Source organism: Tribolium castaneum, chromosome 5 (genome assembly GCF_031307605.1).
Source record: "Tribolium castaneum strain GA2 chromosome 5, icTriCast1.1, whole genome shotgun sequence".
In the NCBI taxonomy this organism is placed as follows: Eukaryota; Metazoa; Arthropoda; class Insecta; order Coleoptera; family Tenebrionidae; genus Tribolium; species Tribolium castaneum.
In genome coordinates, this window is record NC_087398.1 from 4,068,359 (window position 1) to 4,092,312 (window position 23,954).

The following is a 23,954-nucleotide window of genomic DNA, read 5'->3' on the forward strand; positions in this document are numbered from 1 at the left end:
GTTGTACAATTTAGCCCACTTTCCCCTACGACCCGATAATTTCTAAAGTCTGTAGACTCGACATTCTTATCAATTATTTCATTCACCACTTTTATTTTTGAAGAGATAAATTCTTGACGTAAAATTTTAATTTTTTAAAGATATTAAAAAAGTAAGATATTCATTTCTAATATTTATTATCAAATTTTTTATAAATGATAAGGTCTTTAATTTTTAAATTCTGGTGAGAGCTATGAATTTTTTTCATAATCTAGATCAAATTTTTATTAATTAACATACTATGCTGTTCTTTAAAATCCCAAAAATATATTCCGTAACTGACAAGATCTGTTTTTCTTTTTCTAGTTTTCTTTATTGTTTGTACTAGTTTTTTCAAAAACTTTTCATTTTATTTTTGACTCAATTTTTTGCATTAAAACTCTCCTATTAAAACATATTACATTCCTGTATAGCGTTATTTATTATACAATTTTGTTGTAATTAATGTAGAAGCTAATTATAGCATGTCTCTATAATAACTAATAAGACAAGATATTTAGATTTTAACTAAGTTTTTTTTATATTTGTGCAAAGAAATAAAAATCTTCACCTTTTTAAAGGATTTAAAAATAATAGTCGTATTTATTTTCGTAAAATTCAACATTCAACATTTTTTTAACATTATAAAAACTTTGTTCTCTAAATTTTAGCTTAGAGCACCAGGTAGAAAGCACCTACATTTTTAATATTTTTGGCTGCGATTTTTTAAATCATCAGATTTTCAAATTCCTTGTATCAGTAGTTTTTTTCATGTTTTCTTTATTTTTTGTACAATTTTTTAAATTTGAATATAATATTCTTTCAGAACATTCGGTTCCCGTTGGTATAACTTTTTTTTTATTATTATTATTTTAATAATTATCATCGAAACCAAGTGCCTACTCGTACATTTTAATTATTTAATTATTGAGAGATAAGTATCTCGGTTTTTTAAGGTTTAAATAAAAGCAAAGAATATACATCATCAGTCAGATTTATTTTCAATAAATTCAAGTTATAATAAACTTTAGATATACAGAGATCCCTGATAAGATATATGTACAATAATTTCTCTTTATACAATTGTGGTCCTACAATTAAATATCAATAATAAAGTTTTATACAAATATACAAATACGCATTATCATAAAAACTTATCCAATAGTTCGGAACTCATGATACGAAGAAAACTCAGCAACTGTATACCAGTAGTAATTGCACGGGAACCATTTAAAACATTAAATAATTAAATAAAATATTCACAGTCAAAATGCAAAACCGGGCCTTAAATATCCAAACGTGTAGTTCTTTGTCAATTGTCCCGGCCGCCTCTATGTACAAGACACAACTCAACGATCACTAATAGGCGGTGGCGGCGCCACTGTGGTGCAGATTCCCGAAGTGCCCCAGGCCGCCCAGCGGGTCGGGCGTGACCGGGGGCGGCGGCTGGCACGCCACGTACCACTCGCTCAGCGTGTTGGGGGGCACCTGCGGGCCGGAGACCTGCGGGCTGGCCGCCACCGAGATGCTGCCCGCCGAGGAGGAGTTGGACTCCTCGCCGTCGCTGTCGTAGTGCGGGGGCGAGCGCCCGGAGCAGCCGTGCACCTTCATGTGCTTGCGGAGCGACGAGGGGTGGGTGTAGGACTTGTCGCAGCCGGAGACGCGGCAGTTGTAGGGCTTGTCGGAGGTGTGGACGTGCGAGTGCTTTTTCCGGTCCGAGGAGTTGGCGAAGCGTCGGTCGCACCCTTCGTACTCGCATTTGAACGGCTTCTCGCCTGGAACAATTCGGGCCGTATTTTACAAAATGCGATGAAACGAGCTGCAGGTTTTATATGCACTTATGTAAATATGAATTGTTGTTATGGCCTCGTAAATGACCGGCTTTGTGCATAAGCAGGAAACATAGACGGGCTTATGAGGAAAGCGCACATAAGTTGTACCAATTTCCATATGAGAGAGAGATGAAGGCAGCTGGATGGGATTATTTGACAGCACTACAGCGGTTAAAAAACACTATGTGCTCGAAATTAAAACTAAACCATCCTGTAATATATTTTCTCAAAAAAAAAGTATCTGTTTTTTTTTGCCAATTTGCTCAATTTACCTTTAAAAGCTTCCTTACAATGCCTAAAGAATTCATCAAGAGCAATTACAGGTTTGTAGATTTAAAAAAAATAATTCCAAAACCAAGTCTTATTAGTTTTACGTCAAAAAAAAGACGAATTCCACAGTTATTTTAAACATTTAAATAGAAATTTAAGCAATTATTGCTGTTTTTTATATTTCATAACTGCCTTTCTAACCGCTTGAAGAATATTTATAACTTGTCCGAAAATTGTCCAAAAATGCTCTTGAAAGTGTCTGCTGCTTAAATCGTTTTATTATATGAAATAATTTTTGGATGATATATGTGTTTTTTGTTTATCCTTGTTCCTATTGTCCTTATTTTTTTACTTAACGTGTGAGAAATGTGAACGTATAACTGTATACAATGTAAACATTAAAAAATTACTATTTTAATTCTTGTACTGAATATTCTTGAACCGAATATCCGACAAAAAAGAAACCGGAAGTCCCTTCTATTTTCTACTTTCCAAACAGTATAATAAAAAAAATATTATTATCCCAGAATTTATATTTGTAGATATCGAAAAAATCTTTAATTCAACCAAAAATAGGTAAAATTGATATCACTCAATATTTTGAAAACTAATACATAATTTGAAAATTCTCCTCCTTGTGAAGGATAACAGTTTAAAAAAAAAAAGATGATTTCTTAAATTCAAGAGTTTGAAAAATTAAACAAAAATCGGAAGAATTTTAAGGGCCATTAGAAACAAATAAAAAATGTATGAAACTCCATAGTAAACACTACCTACTTATTTTTAAAACTTAAAAAATAATCTTAAAAAAAACAATAAAGAAACTGAAGACATTATAAATCGATAATAAACTTTAAACACTCGTAATAAATGAAGAAATTAAAAGTTATAATTTTGCAAATTTTCTAATCTACACCCAAATTAGGGTCTTACCTAATACATTTTTGGTTTTCCCAAAATGTTTTTTCAATACGAGTTGAGATTTTGTATTTTCAAGAAAGTCATCTATCGGGTGTGTAACGATTTTTTAGATTTTTTTCAGCAAGCAAAGCTTATTAAATAAACCTTTGACTGTAAACGTAATTTACAGCATTAAATAATAATAGAATTTATTTCCAACAGACTTCTAGTCTATAGTGGACCGTACAATAAATATAATAAATGAACGAGTAGTTTCTACAAAATTGACAAAATTTGAAACAATCAAACAAAACATTTTAAATTATGAAGAAAAATATTCTAGTAGTTTGATCTTTACAGTTTTAGTTTGGAATAATGTAATATTGTAATATTATTAATTTAAAACATTTAAAAAGTGGAGAATTCAGATGATGAGAGGTATTAGGAGTGGAAAAATAAATTGTAAGAAGATTTCGGTTGTTAGCTCTAGGTTCTACTCTTAGTTCAAGTTTTTTTTTATGTTTTCTAAAAATACTTTGAAAACACAATTACGTTAAGCAATTCTCCTCATTTTTGCACAAAACAAAACAAAACGAGGTCTTTGTATAAAAATGGTAAATCGACCAGTATAGGTTCTGAATTTTGACTAGCCTCAAAATATTACATAAAATATTATCTAAATTTTCTCGCTTAACCTGCTTGTTCTGTATTTTTCAAACAATTTTTAATGTTCCAACCCTATTTTTAATTTTTCATACAACTTCAGGTAGCTACTGTTATTGCTTTTCTATTTTTTATCTATGTATATCTTTTATCTTTTTTTTAGAACTTCTGTTGTACATAGGTATAGTGATCAATTTTCAAATGGTGATTTTTTATTTTGGTTCTTTATTATTTTTTTCATTTTTTTTTAATACGATTTAATTTTTTTAGGTGCGCATTTTAATTTTCTTTATTTTTTACCTGTTTCTACAATTTCCTCAATTTTTTTTATTTATGTTACTTAATTCTTACCGTTTTTTATTACTTTTTGTCGTTCAATACTTTGTCTTTACTCAGTAAAAACTAGGTAGTAAGTAGTTACTCAGCCAAACAAACTCTAGTAGCAACAGATGCAAGATAGGTACTAAATTTTGACTGAAAATGTATGTGTACCATCAGTACAAACAGTTTTCAGAATTTTACCAAACCTCGGAAACATTGTGACTTTTCGAGATGGCAATTATTTTATTATTTTAATTATTGCCTTATGGCATTAAACTATTTTGCGAATCCGTAATTTTAATAATTTATACTTGTTTTAAAACATAATTTGCCCGTGTTATGGCCCGTGGAACATCTGCCTGTGTAATATTTTCCAAAAATGTATCATTTTACTATTAAGTTCGAGTCGTGTTAATGTCGCACCTGTCATTTATTGTTATTAATGTCCGAAATATTCGCATTTTACGATTCAAACACGGAACTAATTTTGGCAGATGTTTATAAAAAATGCGGGTTTTCATCATGTAATAAAGTGGATTTATGTTGGAGCCGTTCTATTGGAGTAAAATTTATGTGTGTTTGCGTTGCGTTGGTATTGTCGACGCAACAATTTCGAAAAATCGCCTTTCAAGGCTATCAACTTTTCTATGGAGTCGTCTGTACATTATTTCACCGAGTGGAGCTTTACGCAGTCCTTTACACCTGTTATTCTCGACAGGAACCGAAGCTCAAGATTTATAATATGCAGGCGTTTTAAACCCGACTTGCGTTCATTACTCGTAATAAAAACGTTACAAAGGCTCGTAGATCCCGGCAATTCGGCATGAAATTCGATTATTTTCGTGATGAGTGAACAATTAAAGGCCGTCTCAGGCCGGCCACAGATGAAATATTTCGCTATTTGGCCAGTCATCCCTCCGGTCATTAATCTCGGCCTCTCGTTCGTGTTTATTTACTCGATGAAAATTTCATGTGCGATGTGTCTCGAGTAGGTAGAAAGGGACGTCTCGTTTATCACATTTTGTCCGCATCAGCGACTCTCTTCGAAAAATGCACGAATAATGGACTTTGGCGGTTGCGGTTCCAGGGGAAAAAAGCCCGAATTTACTGCCGGTGGATGCGTGTGATGTGGGCAACGGCTTGACATGTGAAGAACTTGTCGACCGGACTGTTTTACGACGGCTTACCTGAAGGGAGCCTGTAAATCGACCGTTTTACACGATTTCCAGACAAAGGTCCAGCATAAATTACACTAAAATGCCAATTATTTAATTTATCAAGCCGAGGAATCCCAACATCGCACCTTAATTACACAAAATTCCATTTTTAACAAATCTCTCATCACTGGCACTGCGGACAGGTCGGGCCAAGTGTTAATTAGACAATTTTATCTGTGATCAATTGATTTTTTCTATGTTTAATTGATTTCAGGAAAAATAAAAACAACCGTTATTGCAATAAATTTCATACAAGAATAAACTAACAAACAACACGAACTACGTTTTGCCAAAAACTCAAAATTATCTATAACACAAAAAAATTTATAATACAAAAAAAATTAAAAAAAACAGTAACATTAAAATTTTGTAGATCTAAGTGACTCAAAAAGTCATAAGTCACAAAATTTATAGAACCGCAAAGTAAGTAAGTAAAACTAAAAAAAAGACAGTGAAAGAACAAAAAACAGAAAAATTAAAGAAATAAAAAAATAAAAATAAAAATTAAGAAACTAAAAAGCTGAAAAACTGACTAAAAACTTAAAAACTGTAGTAAAGAACTATGAAAAACTAGGAAGCTTGAAAACATACGAAAGTAAGAAGTTTGATAAAAGTTTTTTCTTCTTAATGATGATTAAATTGTCTAAGTAAAACCAAAACTCATAAATTCCAAAATCCCAAGTTAATAACTAAAAAGATATAAAGATTTTTGACCTAATCTGGTACATTTCTGAGTTTTGTGCGAAAATTTTGCGAAATAATTGAGTTTTGCTGAAAAACTTGAAAAATGTTTGAGTTTCAACACGAACTAATCGCGAGAACCAATTTTTATCAAAATCAAATCAATCCAATATTCATCCACGATTTTTGAACCCAAGTGTAATGGAAAACCTGGAATTTTCTCAGAAAACAGCGAAATTCCAGATGGTTTGGCCGACATTTACAAAATGATCAAACAACAGTTTTTTGTTAAGCTTTGAACGCCTTATGATTGGTCTGTTTTACAGTTGGGAGTGCAATCTCCCTCCCATATCCAATGACAAACGCTTCAATCGCCTTGCAATTTTTTGTGCACCAGATAAACAAGTAGGAGGTGATTTTAATATTTTTATTGGTCAATTACTCATTCGTAGGACAAATGAGAGTGAACCTGTTTAAGGGCCGGTCTTTCTCACAGAACGGGATTTGCTTATAAAATGGTCGATTCTGCCTAGTTTTTAAAATAATTTATTTTTTTGACGAAAACACACTTTTTTTAATTTATTACACAAAAACAAAAAATCTTAGAAAAGTACACCTTTAAAAACAAAGAAAATGGCTACGTAAAATGATACTTAAAAAAATAAAATTTTTCTAACATTTGTATATTTTTCTAACATTTTGTATATTTTTTTTATTCGTAAGCGTTTTAATCCAAATTTCAAACACTAATAAGTGCCATGTAATTTTTGGTATAACTTCCAAATCCATAGTTACTGACACCAAAAACACCACAACCTTGACCCACATTTGCCAACTTAGTGTATTTTCGCTACCAAAATTATGTGCCGCAATCAGCGCGCAACGAAATATCTGTGTGAAAATTCCGCTTCACATGTCATAATTTGGTTTATGTCGCTCAGTAATTTAAGTCCGAAAGTGGCCGAACACCTGAGTTATTGTGGCAGACGAGTGGAAGGGTCAGAGCCGGGTCAGAGGTCGCAACGTCCCCTGCACCCCCGCGTTGGAATGCTTCGAGCTCGGCTCTGTGAGAACATTCGCTGATTTGATAAACACGACCTGATTTCGGTGATCTACCGCTGTTTGACTTGGGATAATCTGTTTTTTGTCCGACTTAATAAAGACATATACCGGGTGCCCGGGATTTCGGCGTTGGGTTGGCACTACCTGCGTGATTAATTCGATCGAAGATGAAAATTTGAGAATCGGGAAAAAGGACGCTGACGAGGCTCGTTCACAATGTATAATCGTGACAAATGACTGTCGGAACGGTGTGCCATATAATGGAAGACGTATGGGAATAATGAGGCTATTGTGGATCGGGCACACGTTAAATTGATGGACCTTTATTATATTTGAGAGCGTCGGTTGGCGCGAAATTGGTAAATAATTCCTCGAGAAGGTGGCGGGTGTCAACGACTCGTTTTTGTCTCGCGAGAGCCCTCTATGGGCAAGACCAACGACAGGCCCGCCTTAAGAGAAAAAATCGGTTAGATCCGCCGGCTAGATAAATCGATTTTATTATTATTAATGACGATAAATCGCATAATTGCAATTACGTCGGTAATTTCTCTCCCAACTATTGATTAATTAGCGATAATGCCTCTACAAGAAAACACAAATAATAAAAGAGCTCCTCGCTCGGGTAATTCAGCGTTCGGCATAAATAACCGTCCCAGTGGAAAATATTTTGTCGCCTCGTAGCCCAACTTTTGTCATAATTAGTACAATGTAAATTAAAATTAAAACTCGTGTAAATGTTCAACAATGATGAACGACGTTCTCATCAAATTTGAATATTAGATGGGAGAAAAGTCGCTTTTAATCTCGGATATACAAAGCGACACTTTGTTATTTAAATCATGGCGTGAAAATGCTTTGTTGTGACTGTCTAACATGTGAGAAAGAAACGAGACGGGGGGTTTACAGAAATGTCACTTTTAATTACAAGCGAAAAAAAATTGTTTTTCACTGTTTGCAAAGTCGGCCGAGGTGTGTTTATTTGTGATTGGTAAAAATAGAGTTAAATTAAACAGAAGCCGTGTTGGAAAAATCTACACCAGATATTTTGCAACGATTTAACCCAGAAATGACGTTTATGAAGTGGAGCTGTCAATGCAACTTTCAAATACAAATCGTGTAAACGCAATTGGAATTCTTTCGAAGAGAGCCGAAAAAACGCGCTTTCTATTAGCGTGTATTGTGTTTTCTTGCATAACTTATCTTGTCGGATCGCCAGACGCGGCCTGTACGATACAGGGTGACCCACAATTTTCGGTATAATTTTTGGTTCTTTTATAAGGAACTACGGATATCTAAAGGCTAGGATAGGAAACGACGCACATAATCTCGATAGTTCCGTAAATGTCGCCAGAGAGCGCAGTTGTTCAGTTTTCAGAGCAATTAATTCGAAAAAATGGTTGTGTTTGCATAACGGTAAACACATAGCAAAAACAATAAAATACATGCAGATAGAGCATTAAATTCTCAATAGTAAAAGATAAACATAATGCAAAAATTTTATCGTAAACTATGTTTAAAAAAATTTCAAACTTTTACCAATTTGCACTCTGCCTCATATTTTTCAAAACGCTGCCAATACGGTTAAAGATACAAAAAAAGTGTAAGGAACAAAGTTGTAGAGAATTAAATTTCCTACAAAAAAGTTCGCGAGGCCATATCCCTATCTTCAACCATTTAGGCCTCAAAGTCGTTTAAAGACGTTCAAGCGACGGATTTGCTTCTTTTTGCCGGTGGTCAAGTATTCGAAAGTTAATTTATACCTAAACCGTTGAAGATAAAAATATGGTGTCGCGAACTTTTTTGTAGAAAATTTAATTCTCTACAACTTTGTTCCTTACAGTTTTTTTGTATCTTTAACCGTATTCGCAACGTTCGCAAAAAATAAGGTGGAAGACAAATTGATAATTTTACGCAATAATTCTTTGCGCACCGTCGCATATTTATCAAAACACTGGGAATACGGTTGAAGATACAAAAAAATTGTAAGGAACAAAGTTGTAGAGAATTAAATTTGCTATAAAAACATCTAAGGCACCAAATAAATATTCGAATCTTTACTGCGTTTTCCTGATGAAAATAAAAACAGTAAAGGGTATTTTTTTTAAAAGGTGTCCATAATAGGCACCTTTACCCTACATTTTTGCAAAAGCCCAAGTTTTCCCATCCATGTCACCCCACCCCACAACCGAGAGCTTAAGCAGCCCCAAGTGTTCGACTCCGTCCCCGACTATAAAGAGCTATTTATCAAACCGTTGTTCCTATGACAAGTTTTATATTTTATTTTAGGTTGGTCCTATTGTCGCTGTAGCGATCCGTGCTGCCACCTTTTGTCCAATTGTCACTTTTATATTGGCACTGTAAATATAAATAAATAGCTCTTGAAAGACATTCGCCTCGGTCCCTTATTGCCTTGGTCAGGTCGCTCTTGTAAATTACGTTTATGGTTTTATTGGGGTTGATTTTTTTTTGGAGAAATCGCGTCCTCCTCCCACTCGGAGGAAATTCCTCACGTGGTAATCTCGCTCATTGATCGCGGGGTAGCCGGAGTTGAGTTTCTCGGAGAAATTTGATATGGAGCTACCAGAAAACGCGCCCATAAAGAATGGGACATGCGGTGGTTGTCTAATTGTGGTATCTACCGGGTGCGCGATACAAATAATAAAAATGTAATTAATTGCCACGGGAGGCTGTAAATTTGTCAAGAGGGGGAGCGGGGAGTGTGTAGTATAGACGTTTAGATTGTATCGGATGATGCTGTCACGAGTTTTATATGAATTTTGTCTAGAGTTTTAAGCTGTTTTATTTTGTAATTGATATTATGAGCTCCCGAGATTAATACAACAGGTTAGGTGACATTTATTTCACGAAATTGCCGGGGATGCTGGCTATTGACATAATCAACCGAAATACCACACGTGGTTTCGATTAAATCAACAGAAATTTGGGCTTTATGGACACATCTCGAGATTGGGCACTGAGATAAGTTACAACATTGTTCGTCTAATGCGCTCCAGCGAGATGCAGACAAATGTTGTCTCTTGTGGCGAAATAAACAATAAAAAAATTATGTACTACCTTCATAAAATTTAATATCTAATAATAATTAAATAATAACCATGTTTTTTGTATAAGTAACTATTTTGAGAAGTAAAATTAAAAAAATGAAAGATGAATAAGAAATAGAAATACAAAGAGGAAAGATTATTTTCGTATTAAAATACCAGGTGATTCACATAAGAATACAACCCGTACATACAACATAATACAGTCTTTTTATAAGTTAGTGTTAGGAAAATTAACGACTGAACCGAGAAAAGACTAACATAAAAAGTTACTGAACGACAAAATCGTGTATTCAACTCCAGGAAAAAACTTTCCACGAGAAAAATATGCGTTGTAATGTTGCACTAAAAAATGGTGAAGTATGAGCGATCATAGTAGTACCTACAAATTAACTATAAAATTATACAAAGTACTCGTAACAACAACAAACAAACGTATCTAAATATATCTACAAAACCAATCCACAATAAAAAGGTAACGATAGCACATTAATTTTTAGCAAAATTCTTAAAGTAACAAAAAATTACGAATTTATTTTGCGGAAAATTCATTATATACTAAGTATACAAGGTGTGTTAAAATGATTTTCATCTAAGTAACTGAAATTAATTTACATGTAAAAAAATTGTGCCGCCCTACTCAAATAAATTCGTTGTCAATAATTGTCAAAAGTGTCAATTGCGAATTTCATAAACTGTCAATCAATTGCATTCAAAAGTTGCGTTAGAAAGCAATTAAAATCTTACACTTTGCAAAAAACACTCTTAATATCGAAGCTTGTTTCTGAGTTATTAAGCGACATTTCTGATTTTACATGAGAAATTCATAGGCGACTTGATGAAAATCATTTTTACACATTTTGTACAACAACGGGTGCTTTTTTTTTTATTGGATAAACGCCAACTTGTGTTTTAAAATTGTTTTAAACAGACTAAGAATTGCAAATAGAGACTTGTGCGTTTTCTACGTTTAATTAAAAAATAAGTTTTTATGAATTTATCACGCCAAACATCAATTACACGGCTTGAATTCCCTTTTGCGTTATTTGAATTCAAACTAGATAACTCTTAATTACTGGTTTATAACATTAATTTGCTTAAATAAAATTTATATTACAAAAACTAGACCAGATAATACGGTCATTTGAAATGCCAATTCATTTAAAGCGAATTTATGTGGTCACGAGAGCGTTCCATTAACTACGTGGGAGAACAATTTAATGTAAATTTTTGCACAGGTGCGGTTTGACGAGCAAATGTTCGATAATGTGGAAGCACGACATGTCAATTTCTTTGTTACAAATGTTTGCGCGTGTTTTGTAAAATTCTAATTAGAAAAAAAGGCGCTTTCCGCATTAAAATTCCAGTCCGTCGGAGAAAGATCGGACATTTGTCACGATTATAATAACAAATAAGTCGTCTGTCAAGTGCAAAAATTGCAATTAGTTGTTCTACTATGGACGTATTTGCACACAATGCGGATTTAAATATTTAAATTCGAGGGAAGATTAATTTTTGAGGAGTTGTAATCGATATATAGGTGGTCCGGAATATGTGATAATAAAACAATTTCTCCGGGGCTTCGGCCAGTCATGATCGAGATTGTAATCTCGCCCAATTAAACAAATGATTTTCTTTATCGTCATCGAATCAGATTGCGTTTTCGTCGAATTAAAATCGATGAAGTTTTCGAATGGCAGCTGTCGCGCTGCCGTCCAACCAGACACAGAGTAACAAACCCTTCTGAAATAAAGAGATTACGTTTGATAGGAGCTTAATCCGCCATTATTCCGGTTGCACAACCCCCTTCGACCCATATAAATACGTCGACAATGGTAAGACTGCTAATCTGGAACGATCACAGTCTGACGTATCATCCGCGTAAATAAAGCGGATACAGGCATTTTAGGGACGTATCGTGATACAGTGTTTAAAAAAAATGAGCGCTTTGTGAGGCGATATTTCAATGGGAATTGTTCAAGAGGGCGGACATTAACCGCACGGTTCTCAAATATATCGAGTTACGTTTGCTGTGGTTTGATTTTCTGCTCGAGATTTGTCAATTAGAGATGAGACAAAGAGAAGAGCCGGAAACCGATTCGGGAATTTCGACGGATGTGACAGCACAATGGCGACGAGCTCGCTGATATTAACATTCTTGTCTACTTCGGTACATGCCATTCCCATTCAACGGAAAAATTTGACTGTGATTGTGTTTTCTGATTGTTTAATAATGTTTAATTATCAAAAAAAGCAGTAAAAAAGTTTCGGGTTGTAAAGTCCTTCCGGAACTAAAATCAATTGTCAAATTGTTTCAACGTTGGCAGCTCCATTTGTTGGAACACTGACTGAATGTCAATTTTCGAAATTTTGTTTCATATACGTCCCTTGGAATGTGTAAAAAAACAAATTGGGATAGAAATTAGTGGTCTTACACTTGAAATTTGGCGAAAAGTCAAATAAATTTTTCCTTAACATTGAGAAATGGGAGTCATTGATGAAAGAGAGAGAAATTGAACCTTTCCTGCCAAATTTTACGTTTATTATTAACAAGCATTTGGAAAAGTGGATTGTCTAAATAATGTTATGTATAAAATCTATAAAATTTTGGGAATTTGTCTATGCATTTACAAAATACGTAGATACTTGAACCCAAAATTGGTTCTAATTTTTAGAAAAGTTGAACCTGTCGCTGTTTGGCCGCCTTTAGCATCTACGTGAATTTTAGATTATGTTTCAAATTATAAAGTTATTGGGACTTCACGATTTTGTTACGTTTTTCACACGAAAACACCTTCATTATCATTTTTTGGAAAATTTAAAAAAAGAAATATGAAGAGTTCTTGATGACCAATTTTTGGTACCCGATGTTTAACTAAAAATTGTGACTAAAAGAAAAGCATGTTTAGCAGTGAAGTATGTTTTAAGTTATAAATTTAATATTACAATAAATATCGAAAAATTTCAGAAATGTGAACACTAATATTGGTAGGTATTCAATTATTTTCTTTTTTAAAATAGTAATCCAAAATTTCTACGTTTTCTACGTCCCTGGTTAAATTTGACGTAAAATTAGAACATTTTATGCATTTGATAAAAATTATAGACTTGAAATTATTTTAGACATAAACCTCTGACATAAGTTACTAACAAAAATTTTATTAAATAAGGATAGAAATATATACCTTATCCACATAATACAAAATTGGCTTAGTTTGACGTTCAGTCGTCCAGGCTTCGTCCCTATGGCAATGTCGCAGGGTTCCAACATACTTTCAAAATTTTTGACATTGACAATTGACAATAAAAAAATAATGAGGTATAGCTACTTCATTTGTGACAGGACTTGAAGAAGCTACAGTTGATTCGGATTATACAAGTTCTACTGTATAACCGTGCTTTTTATCGCTTTAAACACTAGAAGATCCACAATAGAATATCTGTGTAAATAATTATCTTTTTTCGAGCAATTTATTTGACGAACACAAGATTTTTGAACTCATTTGGTAAATTTTTATCTTGGCTTAGCAAAATTTCGCGAAAAATCAGACTTTGTAATGTACCTCCAAATCTCTAAAATCTCGCACGTCCAGTAGGGTATCTCTTAAACAGTGAAAAGCTTACTCTTTTTGTTAAAATTTGTATTTGTAAATGTTTGGTGATTCAACCGTATTTCGCTTTATTTGGCTCCTCTGTGTTTACTTGTTGCCAACCGAAGTTTTTACTGTTAGTGCAAGAAATTTCAGCATGATCGTATTTTACATCTCGTCGTCAACAATTAAAATTTATTGCAAGTGATATTTTTCGATTTCTAATCTGGCGTGAGCGTCGTAAAAATGTGTGTGTATAGGGTGGTAGTGTAATGGTAGTCGCTTAATAAAATCAACGGAGCATAAAGCATGAATAACTATGTTTATACAACAGTCCTAACAAACAGTAATTACGACCCCTAAATGAAGTAATTCAGTTTTCCCAGAGCAATCCACACTCGGCACGGCACCCCATTCTCGAGGAGGCATAATCGATTCGTAAATCTGCTCCTCTCGCTTCCTCTCGCAGCATAAACAATTTACAATCGCATTGTATCAAGTGACCATCTGTCAGTTAAAAAAACGCCGATTTCGTCTTGTAAAACAAAGAAATTTCTGTTACACGTACTTGACCATTGCTCCTCTCTCTTCAAAAACCGCTTGGAACGCACCCCTCCGAAAATGTTAGATTTGAATAGATTTTTATTTCCGCCACGAAACTCACACATAATGAGAGCATTATTCAGATTACACCGAGTTGGCTGCGGCTGTTTGCCGAACAAAACGCACTCGAAAGCACAGCCTACTCACAAATATTTACCTGGCCTGAATGGTGGTAGCACACACTAGATTATCCGAGCTTAGTGCACTCGAATATTGAGAGAGTTTCTTTCTGGCGCTGAATTGGCCGCTTTTTACACCTTACGACTATTTTCGATTTGTCTTACACACTGGCAGCTGTCAGTTAGACTAATATTATTGCAATTGGATGCTAGATCGGGTTACAACATCTGTTTTAAAGCGAGAAGCTGAAGAGAAAAAAATAATAAGCTACATAATAGAGGCTTATTTCGGACGGAAAGCCGCACGAATTAGATTCTTTAATTGTGCCCCAGACAAATTAAGATCGTGACGGGCACAAAACCGGCTACAGGGTGATGGTTCACCCGGTATATCATTGGTTTCTTGATCTGGTCGGTGTCATTTTCCGGTCGGGCAAGCAAAGTGCCGCTCTCCATTTAGCTAAAAATTGTTAATTTGAATGTGAAAAAGCGCTTGGTTGGAAAAAGAGCTTTGTAGCGACAATGACGTAAGCACATCCCGGTCGACACAATCGTATCCGCCATTTTGCCCGGTGCAGGAGACATGTGAAACGATCGATGCGCTTAGGGGGTCGTTCCTAAAGGGAAACAAACCCTATATATCGGCTCGATTCGCCCTTCTAATTCAATCTTGATTCATTTGTCTTCATCGCGTTTTACTCGGGCTTAATTGCTCCGGCCGTTTGTTGGCTTGTTTATTACCGAACGGTAATGAGATAGATAGTACGTGAAACGTTTAAATTATCCCCTTTAAGGAGTTGCGAATGGCAAAAGTGACGCTGGGTGGGAGCGAAGGACAAGACGCGGGTGCGGGAGAGTTTAATAGGGTTTGAAGCTTTTTCTAAGCCCATTTCTGCATTCTAGAAAAATCCCAAAGCTAGGCTAATCAATTGGACACGGATTCTTTGCAACTATTTTACAACGTTTCCGGTAAAATCCGGAAGCAGAATCGATAGTGTTTCATGTAAAATCGTGCGGGAAATCAATTGTGTTTCGGAATAAACAGTTTATTTTTAACGAATGAACTTGTGGTTTAAATCGACTTATCAAAAATGGTGCTATACACGCTATAGTCATAGACTTTAAGCAAAAATGATATTCTCTAAAGAAATATTTTCTTAAAGTTTCGAAAAAAATGGGCACTGTAAAGACTAATAGCATCCTTAGCGATAAATTGCTGTGGTAACAATGTCAATCCTCTTGTAAAATATCTAAATATTCCTCGCTATTTTGTTCTCTTGTCTCAATCTGGTTCCAATATTTAATAAGTACTGTTTCACGAATAAATCGCAACCGTCATATTGCACAAATTGACAGAAAAAATTATATTATAATAATAAATAATATAAATACATTATATAGTAATTATTCAATATTAAACTACATTATAATAAATAAAAGATTTCTCGAATTTATATTTATATTTTAAATTCCAATTTTCTTTCTTCTAGTTTTAGCGGATCTTGGTTTTTATCACATTTTCTATATTTGACAAATAATCCTTCGCCTATTTTCTTAATAGAGCGATTTTGTCGCCTATTATTACGCTATAGGTAACGCGAATGTTTGCAGAGAGGAAAAAAGAAAACAACTTTATATGGACTTAAAGAAATTTACTCGGAAGTTTACTTACAGAGCTCTATTAGCTACAGAATGTAAGGAATTACAGAATGTAGCAGATTTTTAGAAAATAGTCCAATAAATCAACAAATTGCTTGTAGCTAGCGACAATTCGCAATCTTTTACTGTTTCAGAACCACCAAAAATCAACGCAACAGAAATAAAAATTCGGAATTCCTCAGTTTCTATTGGTTTAATCCCAATAAGTCAAAAATAAAACAGTTTCAACGGTCAAAATGCAAATGACACACCTGTTTAAAGTCGATAAAATTGAAAAATTTCCGTTAATTTATACTAAACGCTATTGGTCAACTAAGTGTCAATTTTTCCAATTTATGTTTCATAATGGTACTACATAAAAAAACATAAAGATAAAAAATCTTTTTTATCGATTTATATAAAATCGATTAACAGCTAGGTATTGTAAAATTTTTGCCAATTAAGTTTTGAAAACTCGATTTTTTCTATAGATATTTGGGACGTCTTCTAATTATTTTTTTCGAAACTCTTCTGGTAACCATAAAAATTTAATCACAAAAACCCCTAAATACGCAACACCTAACTATAGCACAAATTTAAAATCGTTGCTTGAAATGTCTATTGGTTACTTACAGATAAACGATACAAAGATTATTATTATTTATTGAATATTTATCCGTAAATTCTCCTTATATGAAAAGTCAGTAGGTAAATGTTAAGGCAATCCTACTTATTATTTAGTATCTCAAATTTTTGTTCAAATATTTGTTTTAATTTTTTCCACCTTGCATTTTAAACTGGGGCAGAACTAAATATCAAAAATACGCAGATTTATTAAAATATTTTATGTGGATTTTTCCAGATTGCTCATATTTTTTCTATAACAATCATAATTAATTCTGTATGGGAATTGAATTTTATTAATTGTTCCAATTTTTTTACTTCAACAGTTAAAATTAAAATAGTAGATGCTAAGTTAACTAAAAAACGTTTATGGTTTTCTAAGACACACCTTGAGACAAGTGTTCGAACACACAAACTCTCGGCTAGAAATTTGTATATTTTTTTTAATTAAATGATTTAGGCAAACAGTTGTAACTATTTAATTAATTATTTAATTACGTGGATCAATAATTATATTATTTTTCCATTTATTAGAACTGATGAATTTTGAGATATTTGCACAAAAAAGCCGAAAATTGTATTTTTTTTTGTTATTAATATCCTTCTTCACCTTCGATCCCTCTGTCTTGGTTTTATTTCCTCGGCGCCAAATTCGAATCGTCTCCATTGTGCGAACCTTGCGTATAAATTGCGAAATTTCACAATTAATGGACGCAGTTTCCGTGAAATATATCGATTATTTATGAGTTTCTTTTCACATTTAGCCTTTGAAGCAGTAATTTTTAAGAGTCACATTTATCCGAGTCTCGGAGTGGGCAACCAATTTTATGATCGTGGCACAAACCCAACAAAACGAGCTTCTTCCTTTTTTGTGCACGACATCGATCAAAAGGGGTAAAAAAAGCGCCTCTTGTGTGTACTAAACGAATAGTCGAAGCACGTAAAACGCTTTATGAATAGTCGATGGTCAATGAAGAAAATCCGCAGTGGTTTACATTTGTTGGACGTCGTGTGTTCATTTTTCTTGCGATTGAAGCCACGATAAACTGCAAAGCCAGCTTTTTCTGCGACGCCACCTAGCGGACTTATACGGCAGCCACGTTTCGAAAATTTTTAATTTAAATCGCGCAAAAACACGACAATTTGTCCGGCTTGGCATTGTCCTGTCGCCGAAGATGGATCGCTTTCAGAAATCATTTTTGGGGCCTAATATTCGGGGGTCAAAGGTCGTGCGTTCGATCGATTCGTGTAGCAAATCGCCTGTTAATCCCCGAATCGAAAAGCGATTAGTCGGTGATTTCTGGCGGGTTCTGAGAGCCCTTGGGGCCAATCTGCGTCGTTCGACACATTGTCGAGGGTGTGCACATGTGTCCTCTCGAAAATCGCACACAATGCCCCCACCCTGCACCACGTGATGGATGGTCTAATTACCCATCGAGCGTGTGTTTGGAGAGGCTACCGAGGGCCTCCAGGTGATTATCAGGTCCGCCTTGAAATATAGCTACCCATCAGAACCGCCCATCGTTTTTCTAATTAATTTATGATGGCTCCTCGACCGAAATTAATTTTTCGGTGAAAAATTGACGAGATTTGTCATAAATCAGTCACGGCCGTGAGTATTTGTAAATAAGGGATTAAGTCGTAAAGTCACCCCTTCGGTATTTCGAATCCGAAATGCTAATAAATACCGAGTTCCAGAAATGGTTATTCGGGGGCTCCGCCCCCCGTAAATCAGTGATTTAACAACTTAGGTAAAATTTCTCGTTATAGGGCAATTTTTTACCGACTTTGTGACAGTGATAGCGGCCTCGAAAGAGAAACTGAAAACATAAATTGTCTCTTAAACCTGAGTTTTCGGTAGGCGTGTTGACCGAACAAAAATTCACAATAGACACTGTCAAGCTGCTTTCCACCGAGTTCTGGGAAAAAAGGACCTTTTGTGTTTGAGGGGGTGCATGCTTATATTCTATAGAAAAACGATTAAGAAATATGCGGACAGCCTGACCGTTAACCTCGAATTAAGGGACTGTGTTGCATAAGAAACCGCTTCCCAGCACGAATTGATTATTATTAGTGATTCATTAGAGGCTGAGGTTTATTAACTTTCAATTTCGTGGATTTGTGTGGTGATTAACCTCGAGCCGGTTCGGTAAACGAGATGTTTGTTTAGGAAAATTAACAGAATTTATTTTAGACACATATTAGAACTCGAACCAAATTTCATAAGCAAAAGCTCCAGAAACAAGGATATTTTGAAAGTGTTTGTAATTTATCAAACATTTTTAAGTTCCAGAAGTAAAAAAATCACTTGTAAAGTTACAAGGTTTTAAATAGTATCTAATTAATTTATTGTCTGTTGGTAATAAAATATAGAAAAATCAATAAATTCTCCCACTTGTACTCAAAACTTGTACCTAATAATTACCAATAAAAAATCATAATAAAGATCCTGTTTTTTGCGTAAATATTTTTGGCATTCAAGAACGGTAAGAAAATTTGTTTAGACATTTTACTAAAAAAAATTAACAAAAACCAACCTCTCAACAATTATTTCCGATTCGTAAAATGCTTTTATTCTTTTTACGGTCAATAAGCTATAGTTCTCCCTTCATAAATTCGTTAAAAACTTTAATACAAACTTTAAACGTTCGAAGATTTGAGTTTACACTTCGAAAGTAGAGAATTATAATAAAATAAACGAAGCCTGAATAAAAATACCAGTTTTATACAACAAAAAATGACAAGTTTATGTCTGCCATATTTTATGATTATCTTAAGCACCCTAAAGCAATCTGTTGTGTTATGATTGGTTTAACGCGATTATCTTTTATCAGATTCTCCATCAAGATGCTGGGTTTTTACATCAAGTGCTATGAATGTCACTCAAAAATAAACGAATCACGAAATCTTCAATTCTCTTGAATTAATAATAATAGGCAAAGCTTTAGGATTTCCTAATTATGTTAAAAATTGTTATGTTGCTCTCAAACTTTTGTACTTCGACCAAATATATCTAAACTTCGTAAAATTTGTTGGGAAATACTTATTGAAACGTTTGTGCTTTTTGTTAATAAATTTTAGTTTTATAATTTACTGACCTTGTTTTTAAAATAAAAAAATCATTGATCAATTGATCATGCGTATGTTAGAAAAAATGTGAGATCATTTGGTGTCTGTACTTCATATTTTTTTACTTTATTAAGGTGTGATTTCACTCTAGGAAAACCATACACACGGTCAAAACAACTTTCGAAATATAAGTTCTGTTGCCTAAGTTTCATAACACATTGTATCATTCACTTGTTATGGGTTATAATGTAGTTAAAAGATTATAAGTTTACAACACATTTTTCGATACTTCTAATCCCATAGAAATTTATTGCTTACATTGCATTTTAACAGCTAATTTTTGCATGATTGAGTTCGTAATAAATAAAAAAAAATCTTTTGTTTTTCTTTTTGAAAATTGTCTCCTTGTTTGGCACAGATAATTTGTTGATATCTTTAATATTTATTTTATAAATAATAGTCAATATTAATTTTCGGGAGGTTAAAGCATAATATGTCTGTAGGCTCTCTAATATTTTGATTCTCTCCTTTATTTTCTTAATATAGTACGTTTCTAAAATTATTTGAATCAAGAGTGATTCTTTAAGTTAGAAAAAATCCGCAGTTTACTGTAATTTGACACCAGAACGTTGTTACAACGAGTTAACTTAATTTGTACTTTTGTTACCCGCATAGACAACAAGAATTTTCATTGCATTACAAACATTTTACTTCGTTTCTAAGATTGTTTGGCACAAGAATTCATGCAACATGATAAAAGTACATAAAATCCGAAATTGTTATTCATGTATAGAGAATATTTTGCTATCAATGAAGAAAAACAACAATACAGTCATTGACAAGTTGTGTTTAAAATAACTCGAGCAAGAAAAAAGTACACTCAGGTCTACATACCTATTAATATCTACTATGTCCAATTAAAAAAAAAATCATCTCATGTATCATTGCTAGCACAGTTAGGTACACAGAAAAGTCAATGTTCCGTAAGATAAAATCCACTGTGTATTATGTTCTTTCATATTTCTTTGTATAACCAGTGCCTATAATCCACCTTCTTTAAAATTACAAATAAGTATCAACGCTCAAAATTTATGTCTTAAACACAACTTAGGCGCAGTTTTTTTTTAATATAGACACCCAAATTGTCCTTATCATCCTATTTGAATCACTCTGTAGGCACTACTGGTGTTATTGTTAAAGGACTTAAGTAAAATTAAATGCTCACAATAAAAATTAAAATAAAAAATAATAGGTAATCGGTACATTTAAAAATATTTAAACAAGTCCACGGAAACAAGTTCAGGTGTGTTATTGTTTGCGATGATATCCCTTGCCGTCGGCAAGAGTTCCTAACCGAACCCAGCTCTCACAATTTTAGTATTCATCTCTGGATTATATACAATGTGTTTGTTAAAAATTTAAGGCACAAATAAAATTGTCTTGCATATAGTTATCAAAGTGATAGCAAATAATCTTATCATGATTTCTTCCCCTTTATCACAAATGCTAGTTTTTGGGGAACTTTCTTTCATGCATATGTTCAAAACCTCATCCAGTCAAGCTGTTTTCAACTCCACCTCTCACAAAGCCTCCAAATTCTTTTGAAGGGTGTCCGCTTTTGTCATCAGCACTTACCTGTGTGCGTCCTCTTGTGAATCTTCAGGTTCTCGCTCCTCGCGAAAACCTTGCCACAGCCTGGAAACGGGCACGGAAAGGGCTTCTCCCCCGTGTGCACCCTTATATGATTGACTAATTTATATTTGGCTTTGAAGGGCCTCCCGTTCCTGGAGCAGTTCTGCCAGAAGCAGGCATGCGTGGTGCACTCGGGCCCTCCGACGTGCTCCACCGTGAGGTGGGTGACGATCTCGTGCATGCTGGTGAAGTGCTTGGCGCAGATCTTCCTCGGCGGCGGCTGCTCGGGGTCCACCCACAGACACTGCATCTCCTGCTTGATGGGCTGGCGCATGTACCTGAAGAAGGCGCCGTGCGAGTGGTGCGCGGGCACCCCCATGGGGTTGAGGTACTGGTGCTGGGGCTGGTGGTAGGCGTCGGGGCGCGAGTAGAGCATCTGGTGGTGGTGCGGCAGGTGGTGCTGGGGCACGTCGCCGTGGTGGTGGAAGAGCACCGGCTCGCTGGGCGCCGTCTGCGGCGGGAAGTCCTCCCTCCGCAGCAGGAAGTCCCGCGCGGCGTAGCCCCCCATGTGGCCCATGTGGCCGTAGTTCTGGAAGTGGTGGTTCTGGTCGGGGGCGGGCATCGCCGCCGCCGGCGTCTGGGCCTGGTGGCCGGGGCTCATCTTCAGGCCGTAGGAGGCGAGGTGGTGGTGGTGGCCCGTGTCCATGAAGGCGTTGATCATCGTGGAAGCGGTCGGAAAAACAACTACAAGAAGGTCACTGAACACATGATACCGAAGACGCGCAAACAACTGCCACGGACGGTGATCACAGCTGGACTGAGCGCGCAGTAGGCCATTCTTGGGGAACTGCAGGAAGGCGGAGAGAGGACGATGCCCATTGGCCCGGAGCAGGACCCCTGCTATTGGCTGGAGGGAACAATGAGGCTCATGCCGGGATGCCGTTGGTGCGCAGGGAGCCAATCCCGGCGGGAGGTGGAACGCGATGACATTTCACCAAACTTGTTGATTTTTTACTGTTTCAACAGGATGATCATTTGATTGGGGACAGGTGGCGACAGGGAAAGTTTCTACATTCGTAAGGACTTTCGCCAAATTAGCCAATTTCCATTGAATTAAGCTCATGTGGAGATAAGTGGAGGTTTTTACGAATCATGGAAATTGAATAAGAATTTATTTTAGACCAAAAATGGAGGTGTCGCCATGGAATTTTTATTGTTATAAAAATAAATGCGTAAACGTCATTTTAACAATTATTTATTTGTTTGTATCTCACACATGCCGTAATAAAATTAGTTAAGATATTTATTTTTCTAAAGAAATACTTAGTTTAAAAATAAATTATGTTGCATCACTTATATTCCAATAATAATTACAGTGTTTCTACATTTTCTACAGACTGGTGTTACAAAAATTATCATAAATCTGCAATTCGTATGATGCTGTTTTAGATAATTTCTAGATTCTTTACATACTTTTTTGATAATAGAATAAATTTTGATGCGACACGTGCAAGTCTGAGAATTTCCAGATCTTTCTCTGCGTTGGCTAAGTAGATCAATTCATTATTTCAGTAAATATTGTACATATAAATCAATATAACAACAAAATAATTTGCTATTTTTCTCTTTTTAAGTCTTTGAAATCAGTATTAATTTAATTCATTATTAAAAATTTTTTTGTTTAATTTTTTTTTTTTGATAAAGCTCATCTGTCGATGACCTACGACAGGTGTCTATCGTTATCGACTGAAAAAGTAAATTTTGTTACTGAGAAAACAAAGACTATGTAATCAAATTGTCACATGATGTATTTTCAAAGTGAACAAAATTTGTTACAATTGGTTTATCTACCTAGATGCTAAAAATTTATTTAGATGGTGTTTAAAGAGATTCAGAAAAACCATAGGTAACCATGATAATTTCGAATCCCAGTTTACTTTGTTTTGTACATTCTCAAAAAAAAGACTATATTGTAGCAACGCTTTCTTTGTACACTATTAAATTTTAATTATGAGGGTATTTAACCACATAGGATTGCATTGTCACGCAGATTAAGTAAGCATGCAAAATTTTAACACATTAGAACAACGGGAACCCTTTAAAATTTGGCTCCAAAAATATGCAACAGACAGACAGACAATAAAGTAAGTTAAATGAAAGTTTTAAAAAATATGTTAGCCGATTACCTACTGGTTACATAAGAGAAGCTGACTACCAATGTTTTTTACGTATTTTTGGCACAAGAAACATTTAAGCATCGTATGTTTTCAAAATTTTGTAGAAAAAAATCTGATTTCTTAGCGATCATTCAATAATTCATTATATAGGAAAGTCCATTTCGTTAGATTTTTACTTGAAGTTAGTTTTTATATGAATAAATTGGAACCAACAATAAATGATGACATAAAAACCAAACCTTAAAGGGTGGAAGTGAGTGACAAAAAGATCAAAAACCGCCGAGCTAATAGACTTTGTAAAAGAATCGTATTATTCGCGTCGCATTATTACTGAGTAACGTACATTTCACCCTTACCCTCTGTGCTGAAAGAAAAAAAATCTAAATATGGCCCGAGTCAAGAGGCAAAATCGCAATAATAGCACAATATCCTTTATTCGACTTTTCAACGCCATCCCGTATTATTCAGCAAAACGC

The 23,954-nt window shown here is 34.7% G+C and overlaps 1 protein-coding gene across 1 annotated transcript; it reads right to left on the minus strand.

Moving 5' to 3' along the window:
* Positions 1-996: 996 nt before the first annotated feature.
* On the minus strand, positions 997-22,146 carry LOC656812 (pair-rule protein odd-paired). Its single transcript, XM_008203116.3, has 2 exons — positions 21,305-22,146; positions 997-1,793 (listed from the first exon to the last, which is right to left on the minus strand). The coding sequence occupies exons 1-2, from the start codon at positions 22,020-22,022 to the stop codon at positions 1,378-1,380; spliced, it is 1,134 nt and encodes a 377-aa protein (XP_008201338.1). The 5' UTR covers positions 22,023-22,146; the 3' UTR covers positions 997-1,377.
* Positions 22,147-23,954: the final 1,808 nt, after the last annotated feature.

Bases quoted from the DNA above. Each gene is read 5' to 3' on its own strand.
- LOC656812 (XM_008203116.3), bottom strand. From the start codon at position 22,022: ATGATCAACGCCTTCATGGACACGGGCCACCACCACCACCTCGCCTCC. The intron at 1,794-21,304 runs GTAAGTGCTGAT...GAATTGTTCCAG, and splicing joins TCACAAGAGGACGCACACAG to GCGAGAAGCCGTTCAAATGC.